Source organism: Eleginops maclovinus, chromosome 3 (assembly GCF_036324505.1).
Source record: "Eleginops maclovinus isolate JMC-PN-2008 ecotype Puerto Natales chromosome 3, JC_Emac_rtc_rv5, whole genome shotgun sequence".
Taxonomy (NCBI): Eukaryota; Metazoa; Chordata; class Actinopteri; order Perciformes; family Eleginopidae; genus Eleginops; species Eleginops maclovinus.
Genome location: NC_086351.1, coordinates 2,996,727 through 3,011,481, shown reverse-complemented (window position 1 = coordinate 3,011,481; position 14,755 = coordinate 2,996,727). Strand labels below are relative to the sequence as shown.

At 41.4% G+C, this 14,755-nt stretch overlaps 2 protein-coding genes across 3 annotated transcripts; both read left to right on the top strand.

The window, feature by feature from the left end:
• The first annotated feature begins 772 nt into the window (after positions 1–772).
• On the top strand, positions 773–5,001 carry pkdc (protein kinase-like domain containing). The gene is made up of 3 exons (XM_063879430.1): positions 773–961; positions 2,986–3,368; positions 4,179–5,001. The coding sequence occupies exons 2-3, from the start codon at positions 2,998–3,000 to the stop codon at positions 4,768–4,770; spliced, it is 963 nt and encodes a 320-aa protein (XP_063735500.1). The 5' UTR covers positions 773–961; positions 2,986–2,997; the 3' UTR covers positions 4,771–5,001.
• Positions 5,002–5,269: 268 nt separating this feature from the next.
• Positions 5,270–14,020, top strand: herpud2 (HERPUD family member 2). 2 transcript variants are annotated; one of them, XM_063879428.1, is made up of 9 exons: positions 5,270–5,397; positions 6,284–6,666; positions 9,359–9,436; positions 10,342–10,449; positions 11,571–11,719; positions 11,950–12,075; positions 12,281–12,622; positions 12,912–13,035; positions 13,212–14,020. In XM_063879428.1, exons 2-9 carry the CDS (start codon positions 6,520–6,522, stop codon positions 13,389–13,391), a joined length of 1,254 nt encoding a protein of 417 aa, XP_063735498.1. In that variant the 5' UTR covers positions 5,270–5,397; positions 6,284–6,519; the 3' UTR covers positions 13,392–14,020. The 2 variants fall into 2 exon arrangements, with proteins under 2 accessions (XP_063735498.1, XP_063735499.1); XM_063879429.1 differs by having other exon boundaries at positions 5,337–5,383.
• The last annotated feature ends 735 nt before the right edge of the window (positions 14,021–14,755 follow it).

Genomic DNA, 14,755 nt, shown 5'->3' with positions numbered 1-14,755 from the left:
CTGCTAAAGTGCCATAATTATTCTTCCTCTTTTATTTTTGGCCATTAAAAAAAAGTATTACAACAAACCTTTGACCGGTAGAGGTGCTTTCGCAAATAATGATTTGCATCCATTTAAAAAACCTGACACTTAAAGATGGGACTTCTACTTTTACTTCGAGTGAAAGTAAATGTACTCAGATCTTGTACTTGAATAAAAGTAGAAGTACTCAGATCTTGTACTTGAGTAAAAGTAGAAGTACTCAGATCTTGTACTTGAGTAAAAGTAGAAGTACTCAGATGTTGTACTTGAGTAAAAGTAGAAGTACTCAGATTTGAAGTCCCTTCCTCCTCATTAATCAATTCTCAGGGAAATTCTGGACTTGCTTGGATCGTCTTCCTTTCTGAATCATTTCATCATATTTACGCACACTTGTTCACAGCGTACATTACTGATCATATCCTTGGAAAATGCTAATTTAAATAAATGAGTGTCATCATTGTGTTCAGATTTGACTAAGATTTCCAAGGTAAAGGTGTAATGTGTCTCTTCCAGCTGCTCTTGCTGAGCATATAAATTAAACAGGCTAATCTATATTTACTCACTGACAGTGTTTGTCAGCCCAACATGCACCTGTCCCTTTTACTTCAAAGTGTCCCAGCCCTGCAGACTTTGTTTGTTACCATCGGGACGAATTCAGGATCAAGAGGGACAAAGTATTGCTGTTGTTGCCCTCCGGTCCAGCAGGTCGCAGTGGTGTTCATTAAGCGTACTTCATTGTGTGTCTGCAGCTGTAAACCTCACACAGACGGCTGCAGAAAACACTTCCTGCTACCTGACATGAAGCTGAGGGTTAAGAGAAGCTTATTTCATTCTCTTTCTGCAGTGTTTATATCTGAGACAGTAACACAGAATGTTTGAGAGGGAAACAGAACGATGTGTGCTTTATTCGGATGAACAAGCTTGATCATTTGTGAATGAGGTAAGTGACTCACTATAACACAGTGACACCAACAGTCCTCCAGATGTGTAGAGAAGAATTGAGATCGTGTGCTTGATTAAAGGAGAAGTACTCAGATCTTGTGCTTGAGTAAAAGTAGAAGTACTCAGATCTTGTGCTTGAGTAAAAGTAGAAGTACTCAGGTCTTGTACTTGAGTAAAAGTAGAAGTACTCAGATCGTGTGCTTGAGTAAAAGTAGAAGTACTCAGATCGTGTGCTTGAGTAAAAGTAGAAGTACTCAGATCGTGTGCTTGAGTAAAAGTAGAAGTACTCAGATCGTGTGCTTGAGTAAAAGTAGAAGTACTCAGATCTTGTGCTTGAGTAAAAGTAGAAGTACTCAGATCGTGTGCTTGATTAAAGGAGAAGTACTCAGATCTTGTGCTTGAGTAAAAGTAGAAGTACTCAGATCTTGTGCTTGAGTAAAAGTAGAAGTACTCAGGTCTTGTACTTGAGTAAAGTAGAAGTACTCAGATCTTGTGCTTGAGTAAAAGTAGAAGTACTCAGGTCTTGTTCTTGAGTAAAGTAGAAGTACTCAGGTCTTGTACTTGAGTAAAGTAGAAGTACTCAGGTCTTGTACTTGAGTAAAGTAGAAGTACCAGAGTGTAGGAATACTCTGTCACACTGAAAGTATTCTAAATGTTCCTCCAGTGAAAGTAGAAAGTACTCTCCTCTAAATGTACTTAAAGTAGCGACAGTAAAAGTAGTCATTGTCTGATTGGTCCATTTCAGAATAATATCTCTGATATGTTTTATAATGATTGATCATTAAAGTGTTCTCAGAGCTGGTAAAGGTGCAGCTAGTTTGAATGGCTTTGTATACTGCAGGGTAGCTGCTGGATTTACTCAGGTGAACTACAGTCTGATTTAAGGGCTGATTATATTTACCATCCTAAAAGTACACGATTTACCTCTGAATTGTAGTGGAGTAGAAGTACAAAGTATCATAAAATGGAAATACTCAAGTAAAGTACAAGTACCTCAAAGTTGTACTTAAGTTAATGCACTTAGTTACTTTAGACCTCTGGGAAGAAGCATTTAGATTCTTTACTTGGTTATAAGTATCAGCAAATAACAAATCACCTCTGCTGTTAACTGGCCTTTTCTTCATTCTGTATATTTTGTATTTATATTCAGTTTAAAATACCATTCTTGCACACTTTATGTAAAGAATATCCTACTTTTAAATTCTGGAATTTGGCCTTTCTTAGTGTTGAGTTGTCAAACAGTCTACGGATAGCTAATTTCTTCCAGGGTCAACTTTTATATATTTTACTGTTTAATTTTTTTAAATTTACTATTTTGAAATGTTCAGAGTTTATGTTTATTTTAAATGATGTGCAATTCCTTGTAATAAGATGCTGCTGGGATGAAAGAATCTCTTAATTTGGGATCCCTTAAGTATATCTTATTTTGTGAAGTACACTCTTACTTTACCACCAAGTAAAAATCCTCAATTCAAAACCTTACCTAAGTAATATTATTTAATTATTAGATGGAGTCTGAAGGTCCTGATGATGCAGTAAAACCCTGTCAGTTATTGTTGTTTTTTATTCCATATTACTGTTGCATTTCACTGCTGTAGACGTGGTTGTTTAAATGTAACTCCTTTTATATGTTGCTGGGTAGAACAGCAATGTAAGTACTACTAATCCCTGTAGTTTACAAAGTATCTGACATTTTCTCCACATTGACAAACTAGAAAGGCCCTTAGATGAATTTGTGACAATTGTAGGATAATATATCATTCTTTAGTAAAATTGACAAGAGCCCTTCTGCATAACGAGGACTTTTTCTTTGGATACTTGAATTACATTTACCTGATAATATTTCTGTGAATCTGTTCTCCATGCAGGACTTTTATTTGTAGTGGGGGATTTTTAGACTGTACTATTTCTATGTTTAGTTAAGTAAAGGACTCCTTTCACCACTGCCACTTTCGGTTATCTTGCATCACTGTGTACTCCCATGCTTAAAGATGTTAAACCCACACTCTGCTTCATCTTCAGCTCTGAGTGGAGATGAAGCCGGAGCACCAGGATCTGGTCCTGCAGGCCTGCGGTGCCTGTTCCCTGTGTGTGGGCACAAAGATCCAGACGCTGTGGAGCGGGTACGGGGAGATCGTGCGGCTGCAGCTGCAGGGCTGCGAGAGGCCGTCCGTGGTCGTCAAACACGTCAAGTTTCCACAGGACGCCGAGCATCCCGGCGGCTGGAACACAGACCGTTCACACACACGTAAAGTGAGATCCTACCAGGTGGAGACTCACTGGTACCAGAACTACTCCACCAATCAGAGTTGCAGGACCCCCGCCTGCCTGGCTGCTCGATCCTATGGAGACGAGATGCTGATCGTTCTGGAAGACCTGGATGTGGCCGGGTATGATCAGAGGAGGTATGAACACGGGGGAGTTTGTATGAAATAGTGGATGGTCTGAAGCTCTGCAGTGTATAACTCGTCACATTCTACATTTCTAATGTTCTAGATGAGAAGCAGTTAAGCATTCTGTAAGTGCTGAAAAAATATATCTTTTAAAGATTATCCGTTATAAATAAATCCACATAAACAGCAGAGCCATGATTAAATAATGAGATCATAGGTCAACATTCTTCCATAGCATGGTACTCTTTAGAAAATATAATCAAACACACATGTTCTTCATTTTATCAAAATAGAACTCCCAGGTTTCCAAAAACAATACAGAGGACATGCCTTTTGAAAAGTGTAATAAGCTTTGGGTGCATGAAAATGCAAACATCTGAGGGAATTTTGAACTTTTTACTATTATTATAGGTTAAGCTGCCCAGAACTATAGCAAGTAATAATAATAATCCCCACCTTTAGAGTGCAACATTGACATTATTGCTTTGATAATTAAAATACAAAAATGTAATATTTTAACATATGATGTTGGCTATACTGTAAATTAAGTACTGTTACTTTTGGTAATTTAGGTATATTTTGATGCATTTTAAAAAGTGTAATAAGCTCATAAAATATAGACAAATATCATCATTCGACCATTCTAGCCACTTTTGACACCAACATGTGTTTCAGTATTTCTCATCACTCACAACAAACCTGTTTTTCACCTTTCCCCTTCAACATCCAATATGCAACATTCTGTACTTTACATGGCATGGAGAAGTGTAAGACATGACAACAGAATAAAGATGCTGTATAAATAAAGATGTTTCTATTTAGGACCAGCGTAAAGGACAGAGAAATAAAGGCTTGTCTCAGCTGGCTGGCCCACTTCCACGCTCTCTTCCTGGGGGTGGAACCAGACGGTCTGTGGCCCGTCGGCACATACTGGCACCTGGAGACCCGGCCCGACGAGCTGGAGGCCATGGACCATCCCGAGTTGAAAGCAGCTGCGGGGGACATCGACAAGATCCTCAACGAGTGTCGCTTCAAAACAATCGTTCACGGAGACGCCAAGTTAGCCAATTTCTGTTTCTCCCAGAGTGGGTGGGACGTGGCGGCGGTAGACTTTCAGTATGTAGGAGGAGGCTGTGGGATGAAGGATGTTGTGTATTTCTTAGGAAGCTGCATGGAAGAGAAGCAGTGTGAAAAGAGGGTACCAGGCCTGCTGGACTATTATTTTAGTGAACTAAAACAATCTGTGACAAAAGATGTGGACTTTGCTGCCCTGGAGATGGAATGGAGGGAAATGTTTGTTTATGCCTGGACAGATTTTCATCGCTTTCTGCTGGGATGGATGCCTGGACACTGGAAGATCAACCACTACAGTAAACAGCTGACCAAGGAGGTGCTCCGTAAACTGAAGCTGTAACCAAAAAACTTTAGACCACGAGAGAACTGGGAGTGTAGCTAGAAGGCTTCCTGAAATTCTGTAAATGGAAAAATGAAAATGAACTGTCTACAGTTAAGCATGCTTTTTGAAACACTTCTGGATACATTAAAGTATGTTCAAAATGCTTTGCCCTTACTCTACTGCCGTTCTTTGGTGAGGAAAACATTGTACCATCTTAATAAAGCAAAGCAAAGCAAAACAAAACTACAACTAGTCACTGGTTCTAGCTTGTGTTATACGAAGATTGTACTTTCCCCCCTTTTTTCAGTGTCTTTAGGTTTTTTCTCTGTTATATTATTGGGTCCTTTCTCTCTTTAAAATAAGTCTATGGTACAGTTACCCCATATCCCGCTACAATTTGGAAAACATTCTGTAGTCAAATGTAGTCACTAGCTACTTCGCGGGTATGTGCTTATAATAAAGCATATAATCAGCCAATACATTAAACCAGGACTTGTACTTGTGAGAGCATTTTTATCTACTTCTTCCTCTGGATTGTTTTCCCTGATCAGCTGTTGTGAGGATGATGACGCAACTTCCGGTTGCACACCCGACATTACAACAACAAGGGAACTGGGACGAAGAGACGACGGTAACACAGCCAGGGTAAAAAAGAAACAGATACGATAATAAACATCTTCTGTTACTTATAAACCATCTTCCTTCTGTTAAACTAAAACCATTAAATGTGTTGTCACCGCGGCGAACGGTTAGCAACGCCAACCATATGTTCTACCTAGCAACAGCTAAGCTAACGTGTTAGCCAACAAGCTAACACTTTCTCCTGCATTCGCAGGAGTCAAAAACCATAGGAGGAGTCACTACTTGGCTTTTAAAGCTAGGGATGACTGTGTTTGTTGTTTTGTGGACACTAGAGTACTGTTGGTAAACAGTGTACTTAGATAGTAATCCCCGAGCTAGCTTCCCTCGGGATGATTTATAGTTAGTACATTGTTTTGACAGTGAACCGTAAAGCTGACGCAACATGGCAGGTGTCAGGAAGTCAAAATGAAACCCTAACTTTAGCAGCAGTTATGTGTGAATGTTTTTGCCCGAGGTTGTAACTAAATAGATTTACTCAAGTACTGTACGTAAGTACAATTTGGAGGTACTTTACTGATGCTAATACCTTTTGTACTTCTACTTTAACTCAAGTACAAGATCTGAGTACTTTTCCACCTCTGGTTTTTGCCTGCAAAATACTGACTAAATTTCATGTCTTCATTAAAAAGACATGTTTTTGAGGCAAATAGCCATAAACAGGTTTGGGGAGCTGGAAAGTATCCAGAGACAGACTAACATTTTTGGGGATAAACACATTGTTGTTTTTTTCTATATAGAAACAACCCTGCAATAATTTATGCTTTTATTAAACTTGCACTCAGTTTAAAGAGGTGTTGATTCAAACTACAGCCTCTTAAGTTATTTGCAAATGAGTGTATTCCTCCTTCACAGCCCAGGGACTCAGACTCTTCCTCTTTTTCTTTACCAGAAATCAAAGAACTCACAACTGAAGAATTCCCATCAATTAAGTTGGAAACTACCAACTTCTGGTACGGAGATGTTGTAGATGGAAACCCCCTCCCTCTTATCGCTGGGAAAGTTTTAGGCGGGTTTTAGCTGAGCCCAGTATGGAGAGGATTTGAAGTCCCTTCCTCCTCAGGTCAGTCCTGAGTTGCAACACTAAGCTCAGGTTCTTCAGAGCCCGGCCTGCTAGTAATATGAGCCATGGACTCCTGGGCAGTTGATAGTCCTGTGACCCTGGTCCTCAAGGCCCCCAACCAGAAGTATGAAGACCAGACCATAAACTGCTTCCTCAACTGGACCGTGGAGAGGCTGAAGAGTCACATCACCAAAGTGTACCCCAGCAAGCCGGTGAGTAGCACTCGTGTTCTCCGCTTTTCTTCGTTATACTTCTTGCTCCATCTTGGTGGTTGTCTTTCTAGTACTACTTTGTAGTGCCCATTTTTACTTACGTCTTATCTTATTGTTTTAAATACCCCCTAAGAACAGTTTAACTTGGCCTATGTACCCGGAGTGACCCCTTAAAATGATTTTATTGATGATGTTTAGGTGGACATAAAACTAGATTGCCTCTGACCAAATAGGGAAGGGATTTAATATGATTTTATTAATACTGATTACATTATTGATTCCTTAGGATGAAAAAGTGTTCACACACGTTTATAACCTACTTTTATTCTTAGCAATGGCTGCAGCTTCAGTCTTATTGTCCTTATCTTAAATGGATAAAACAGGAGAATATTCGTAGTGCGAAAGCATTCACTTTTCATATCGTTTTCTTGGTCAATAAATCTAAATGCACTTCAAATATTTTCATAAACCAATTGGAAGATTCAAAGGCACTGTGGTATGCGATTGAAGTAATTGGATAACTAAGAACAAGTTTCCTATGCTTGCTGATTCTGGATACCCATTACTGACTAATAACCATCCATTTAGTTTCACAATTAATTAATTAAACGGCTATTCTCCTAAACATTAAAACCAGCCCAAGACATTTCCTGGAGTTAAAGTTCTTCAAATGTCTGTTTTGCCTTCTGTTCAACTGTCCAAAACCAACAGATATTTTAGTTACAGTAATGTTGGACTAAAATTCTCACATTTTGGAGGCCAGAACCCAGAAATATGAGTCTTGAAAATGTTAGCATGCGGCTAATCTTCTGTCGATTTACAAACCATTTCAGCTCTAAACTCAACTGTTTTACTGTGAGGAAAAACACTTTTCAAACCAGTCCTGCCTCATAATCCTCTTCAGGTACGCTCAGAAGATTCCAAGCAATCAGCAATACACAATGCTGCTGTGTTTATTCTCAGTGAGGACTGTGTTAGTTTGTTGGTCCCCCTGCTCACAGATTATTTAAAAATGAATCTCCTCTTTAGGTTAGTGTTTATCCAATGCACACTTTGGGGTTACAGTAGGTTTCTACACCTTTTTAAATACATTCAAACAGTTAAACCTCCTGCAGAATCTTTAAAACAAAGAAAGTGACATATCGTCTGTATGGCGGCCATTTGGCTTGCAGCTCCTTATTCACTTTCTGTCTCTCAGACTGGAAAAACCCACCTTTTTATAAGGTGTGTGTTAAAATGTCAGTTTGAACCCCAAGTGTGTTTGTGTAAAAATAATCACATCGTGCTGCAAAGAAGAAAGAAGCTTTTTAATGATTTGACGACCGGCTCGCAGGCTGCAACAAACGTGGGAGACACACACAGCATTTAGGAAAGACAACCTCACATTTATTAACATCAAAGTAACAAATTCAGGCTGGGCAAAGGGACGGGGATCCAGGGGAGAGTGATCGGTTGTGACTCTGGGCAGCTGGGCTTTAGTAGTAGGGCTGAACGATTAATTGCATTTGCGATAATATCGCGATATGACAAAACGAGATTTTCCAACCGCAAAGGCTGCGATTTGACTGGTCACCTGATCTGGTCACATGACTTGCGAGCGAAGCCGAGCAGGCAGGGAAAGAAGTCAACGCTGCGCTTGAACCTGTGCACGGCTGGAAGTTTGGTACCAAAGAGGGGAGGCACGTCAGTTGTGTGGAATTATTTTGGCTTTAAAAAGGAAGATGCTGCGCAACGTCAGGTATTGTGCAGAACGTGCCTCGCTACTGTTGCTACCTCACGAGGTTCACGATTGTAATCACTGTTGATTTATTGCTTGTGTTTGTTGAAAAATACACGAGAAGAGGACCTTGAAAAAATAATCGCATATTAAATCGCAATTGCAATATTGAGGGAAAAAAATCGCAGTTAGATTATTTTCCAAAATCGTTCAGTCCTATTTAGTAGGTCCTGGTGAGTCCAGTGATTGGCCTCCTCGGCTCCAACCGCCTCCAAAGAGCTGCAACGCACACACACACACACAATCAACATTTATTTGTATTGTTTTGCTGTCGTGGGAAAGTGTCCTTGTAAACTGACATGCAGCACAATGCCTCGTGAAGCACAGAGATTATGATTGTGTAAACTGGCCTTGCTTTTGTCCAATTTGAAATCTAATCTCTTGCACAGCTAATCTAATCAAATGTGTCCTCATGTTATAACGTTCACACAGGACCAATGTCTCCCCCTCACACAACAGAATCCTTAGAGAATAAATGCTTTTGTATCCAAAGGCTGATGTTTCTGCTCTCCGTCAGTGTTTTAACCTCACCTCCACCGCGTTGAAGTGGTTCTGATCTTATGATCTCATAACATGATATTCATCGGCACAGGATTTTGTCCTGCTTCTCATGAAATGATGGACATTATCTGCAGAGCACAGAGCAGGGTTTTACTACAAGTTAGGGTTTATTTTAACTTTGGAAACACTTTGAACATTTGTTGTATTTGAGGTTTTATCTTTGAGGCCCAGATTTACTCTCAGGCTCTTTTTCTACAGGACAAAAACACCCGTCTCTGGTTACACTGCACAGAAAAGATTGTTATGCGGAAATGATAGAAGGGCCAGCCAGTGACCTAGATGCATTGTTCTCTGTGGTTGTATCATGGACAGTTTTATTTCTTAATCTCAACCTTCATGCCGTTTGTGTTGCAGCTGTCCAAAGATCAGCGGCTGGTCTACTCAGGGAGACTCCTGCAAGACCACCTGCAGCTCAAAGACGTGCTCAGAAAGGTAAGAGCTGCAGGAGATCTGATGGATGGACTTATGGATGCAACCTTTTGCATGGAGAGAAATCAATTAACTCGTTTTGCAACTCACCCCAATATATTTGCCCTTATCTGAAAAAGATTTTAGATAATCTCTGTAAATGTTTTCTTCTACTGCAGCTAACGGTTATTGTCATGGCGATTTTACCTGCTGATTTCTCCTCCTGAAAAGTCATGTTTTTGTCTGTAAAGTCACATTAAATTAGGGATGGGGAAAAATATATGTATGTAAGAAACAAGATTATCCAAGATTTTTTAAACATTTCTTTGTCCAGAAGAGTGTAGGTAGTGTTACTCGTATACGTTAATCCTACACACCATATGGAAGTTGTGGCAAGCAGCTAACAGTTGTTTTTTTGCTATTTAGTTTTGAAATTAGGAAGTAGGAAATTTAAGAAGTAAAAAGACTGCCAACCTCAGTTTACCATTTACGACACAACACAAAAATCATCCACATTACTGACAATTGAAAAATAATAATAACTTTAAAATAAATCCAAAATAGATTAGAAATCAAGAATTGTTTTGAATTGAATTGAGCTAATAAATAAAATGTAATATTTTCCCACACACCCGCAAATAGCTTCAATCCAACCGCCCAAAATATATCATTTAAAAAGTTATGTTTGCCAGAATAGCATCAAAATGGCATTTGAGTGTCACATGTCGTGTCTGTGGGGAAATGAAACCGTCTGCTTGGGAACCAGAAGCTGGTCTGATGTGTTTGACCAACAGAGGAGCATGGTGTCTGATTCTGGACTGATTTCCATACTAACCCTTTATCTCTGATCCTTCTTGCCCCTCCTCTTCCTCCTCCTCCTCTTCTTCCTCCCAATCCTCCTCTCGTGCCCTGACCCTGTCGATCTGCAGCAGGATGAATACCACATGATGCACCTGGTGTGTGCCTCTCACAGCCCCCCCGCCTCGCCCTCACCCCGTAGCCCCTCCATGGCCAACTCTTCTGCTCCTGACTCCAGCGTTAGTACACCGACACAAACACACACACACACACACACACCGACACACACCACTCTGTATTTACCTATCTTATAGGGCTCAAACAATGTGTGTGACAGTCGAGGCTCCTCAGACAAACATCTATGAAAGCTGGTGGACCATGTTGATTTATGTCTGTGTTGTGTTAGCGGATATTGAACTCAGATAAACCCTATATTCCAAAATATGCTGAGCAGATGCAAAAGCAGATGTGTAGATACAAACAAGCAGCGTACGTACATCAATAGCAATACATTTATACTACTATAAATAATAATATATCCAGGGTTTGGTCCAAACCTGGGTAACAGGGGCGCTGCTCCCTGTTACTGTCGGCGTGTGCCCATCATCAGAATCAGGTTTATTGCGAAGTAGGTTAACACATACGAGGAATTTGAGTTGGTGTCATGGTGCATACATATACATACAAAAAAATGAAATTGGGACTGTGATGGAAAACTGTTATAAGATCACTGTAATGAAAATATAGCAATATTTACTTTGGAATATGGCTGTACCTGTAGAAATGAAATTCCAATTGGATTAAAAAGTGTGCATTTACAATGTGCATAATGCAGGGATGTGTACTGACGGTATTACAATGAAAAACAAGATATCGTTAACAGTGTGTGCATTAATGTAATAAGTCTATGATGTGGCGGAGGGCTGACTCAGCAGATTTAAGACATGACTATTATTCCCGACGCAACAGGGGACTTTGTTATTAAAAAAGGAAAGGCTGCCTTAACTTTTAGTATGATTTCACACAACCCTGGCTACGATTTCTCACCTCTTCCAATTGTAAGTGTGTCATTACACAAGTAGAGTCCTGTCTCTCCATTTGAGAAGAAATAGACGGCGGGCAAAACTTGACATTTTTTACCTGAAACATTCGTAGGGATGTATCAAAATCTCAAGACACTGCCTGTCTGATACCGACCCTATTAAGATGTTGTTTGCTGTCCCACTACCTTGTGAACCATGCCTCATGTTTATTTGAACACACCTGTATAACACATTGTATTTTCTTTGTGTTGGTTATTTAAACTCGCAGCAATGTGCCCGTCCCAGTTTCTAATGGTTGTTACATTTCTTTTCTCCAGAGTTCAGACAGTGCCGGCTCTGCCTCCCCTGCCAATCAGCCCGCCTCTTCCTCCTCTTCTTCTTCTGCCCCAGGAAGTTACGACGGCCTGAGGTATCGCGGGGGCGTCCCCCAGTACAACCCTCAGAGCCCCGCTGGAGTCCCTCAGTGGTGAGCAAGTCTCTTGACACCACAGTATAAACAATAGTGTTTATCTTAAATTCAAACCTTATTTGGTTTACATTAAGAGGGTATGATGTCATATGTTGATCTCCTAATTATATACCTAAGCTTTTATTTAAAGTCTTAAATGCAAAAGAAATGTTTCATTGCTTCAAAACCTCTGAGGGTAATCAGGAGTGCAAACCACATTTAATAACCAACATACCATTCCTCCCCAGGCCTGATGGAACGCAGGTCCCGTTACAGGGCGACCTCCCCGCCAACATGCCCCCCCACCCCATGTACATGCCCATGCAGATGCTCTGGTGGCAGCAGATGTACGCACGCCACTACTACATGCAATAGTGAGTGGAGGGAATGTATTTGTTTATGATCACAGCTGTTCATAAACTCATCCGGCTGATTTTGAACCTTTCTCTTATCACTACTAAATCACAATTATCAATAATAGTGAGAGCTTAGTGTGAGACCTGGATCCATCTTTATCCTCTTCTTATTTAAATACTAAATCTTCTAACTACTTGTCTCCTCTTCCCATCTTCTCTCCAGTCAAGCAGCAGTAGCCGCCTCCCAACCTCCCAGCACCCCCCCTCCCTCCTCCCCCTCCTCCTCACCCCATCAGCCGGCCCAGCCAAACGAGGCCGTTCAGCCGCCGCCGCCGCTGGGACCCAACCCTGCCCCTAACCCGCTACCCGAGAACCAGCCGGCCAACCCCAACATCCAGATGAACGCGCAGGGCGGCGCGGTGATGAACGACGACGAGCTGAACCGCGATTGGCTAGACTGGCTGTACACGGTGTCCCGCGCCGGCGTGCTGCTCAGCATCGTCTACTTCTACTCGTCCTTCAGCCGCTTCGTCATGGTGGTGGGCGCCATGCTGCTCGTCTACCTGTGAGTCGGACGCGCTTTACAGGGGAATACTTTTACATTTCAAAAATCAGTAAAGTGTTTACAGACAGAAAGATCAAAATACCCACAAGGTATACCCCGAGGTATAAAAGAGTTACAAATATATGTATGGAAATGTGTCTATATATTCAGTCTGTAGTCAGTACGTGTTTACGGCCAAAGTTAGTGGTTTTTCTTTCTGAAAGCAACTTAAAAAATGTCCATGTCTGGAAGGGGTTTGAAAGATGAGAGGAAGTCTAAGAGTTTCCTCATGTTTGTGTGTCTCCTCCAGGCATCAGGCTGGTTGGTTTCCTTTCAGGCCGGATCAGCAGAACCTCGGAGGAGCAGGAGGAGGAGGAGGAGAAGCAGCTCCACCTCGAGAGGAAGCAGAGAGACACCAAGACATACAGGAAATGGTGAGTTGGAGAATGTCCCTCGAGCTCCTTAACGATGTACCTTTATGAATCCCCGTGGGGAAATTCAGGAGTTTAAGCAGCAACAGATAGAGAAAGAAAAACAGATCCACACAAGGATAAAATGATATACAGGTAAGTAACGGTTTTAAAGTACATCTCCCTATTGTCTGTCTTAGGAGCGTCTGATGGACGAGGGGCTGGAGGACGAGGACAGCGGGGAGGAGGGGGGAGGAGGCGCAGAGGACCAGGCCGCTGCTGCTCCCCCCGAGCCTCCCTTCCTCACCACCGCCTGGTCCTTCATCAGCACCTTCTTCACCTCCCTCATCCCCGACGGACGACCCCAAGCGGCCAACTAGGCAGACACCCCCCCCCCCCCCCCCCCCCCCCCGCTCTCCCCCTACCCCCCCCTCCCTCTGCCAGCAGGTACCGCTCTACATGAGGTATCACCTGAAACATTCAGATACACTTTTATCAGAGACAGCCCCAGCCTGTCGGATACGATCCACCGACATGCTGCCAACAAATGGACCCATGTGTAACATAAAGCTCCTCTGAAGCGTGAGGGCAGCCGCAGTGTGAGTCGTGTGGGAGAATAAAGGAATATATAGGAAGTTAATCTCTCGTTGTGTCGATGGAGTAAGTGCTGCCGCAGTTGTTTTCTTTCATCGATCGTGAACCCGTTGGGATGTGGTGATGTAGGTGAGGGAGCTGTCTTCCATTTTAAGCTTCAGAAACTTTTAGACAAAGGGATGTGACCCCCCCCCCCAAACACACACACACACCAAAATCAGGAATCCCCCTGAAAAGAGAGGGAGATTTATGAGTAACCAATCACATCCCTGCAGGCGATGTGCATAAGGACATTGCAGCTACTGAAGCACATTGTTTTCCGACTGTGTATTTGAAACTTATTTACACATGTAAGTATATGCATCTTTGATTCCTGAACATATGCTTTTTTTGAATAAAAATGTTGCTGCGGTTACTCCGGTCTGCTGTGCTTCACTTCCTGTTATTCAACCTGTCAATCCCATGATGTCCTGCAGGTGGCGCTGTTCACACACATATGGTGAATTGTCTCAAACCTCAGAAGTAGTTTGCTGATTTAAATCCCTTGTATGGGATTCAAGTTTAGTAGGTCTACAGTTCTCCTTTACAAAGACACCAAGCTATTTAACATCAACCTGTCCCATTTGACTATTTTCATATGGTTTCCTCCGCTCAGAGACTTTGATACTGATTGCTTCAGATGATAATTGGCATATAATTATTATTCGGTGTCAATAACACAATTCTTAAAGTAATTCTCAAGAAGAACGCAAGAAAGGAAATAGTAAACAAATTGCAATTGAACATTTAAAAAGCTATTTAGACACAACACTAAGATACAAAATACAAATACACTTGAATATAATAAAAGTATTAAATTAAAGATTTTTAAAATTAAGATAGAAAAGATCATTCTGTTATATTTAACCATATTTATGCATTTATTTATATTACTTCTGGTATTATACAGTACATAAGTGTATTAACCTGTGAACTGTGCAGTGTATAACACAGGCTTAATGCTGCGTGACCTGCATCTTCACTAAAAGGTTGCACTTGAACACACCACAAAGACAACAGCCAACGATCACTCAGTTCTCCTCCTTTTTCAGAGGAAAGACTTCATACAATCATGTGCTGATAGGCCATCCCTCATTCAAAGGTTTCCTTT

Bases quoted from the DNA above. Each gene is read 5' to 3' on its own strand.
- pkdc (XM_063879430.1), top strand. From the start codon at position 2,998: ATGAAGCCGGAGCACCAGGATCTGGTCCTGCAGGCCTGCGGTGCCTGT. The intron at 3,369-4,178 runs GTATGAACACGG...GTTTCTATTTAG, and splicing joins GCCGGGTATGATCAGAGGAG to GACCAGCGTAAAGGACAGAG.
- herpud2 (XM_063879428.1), top strand. From the start codon at position 6,520: ATGGACTCCTGGGCAGTTGATAGTCCTGTGACCCTGGTCCTCAAGGCC. The intron at 12,623-12,911 runs GTGAGTCGGACG...TGTCTCCTCCAG, and splicing joins GCCATGCTGCTCGTCTACCT to GCATCAGGCTGGTTGGTTTC. The intron at 13,036-13,211 runs GTGAGTTGGAGA...TGTCTGTCTTAG, and splicing joins ACCAAGACATACAGGAAATG to GAGCGTCTGATGGACGAGGG.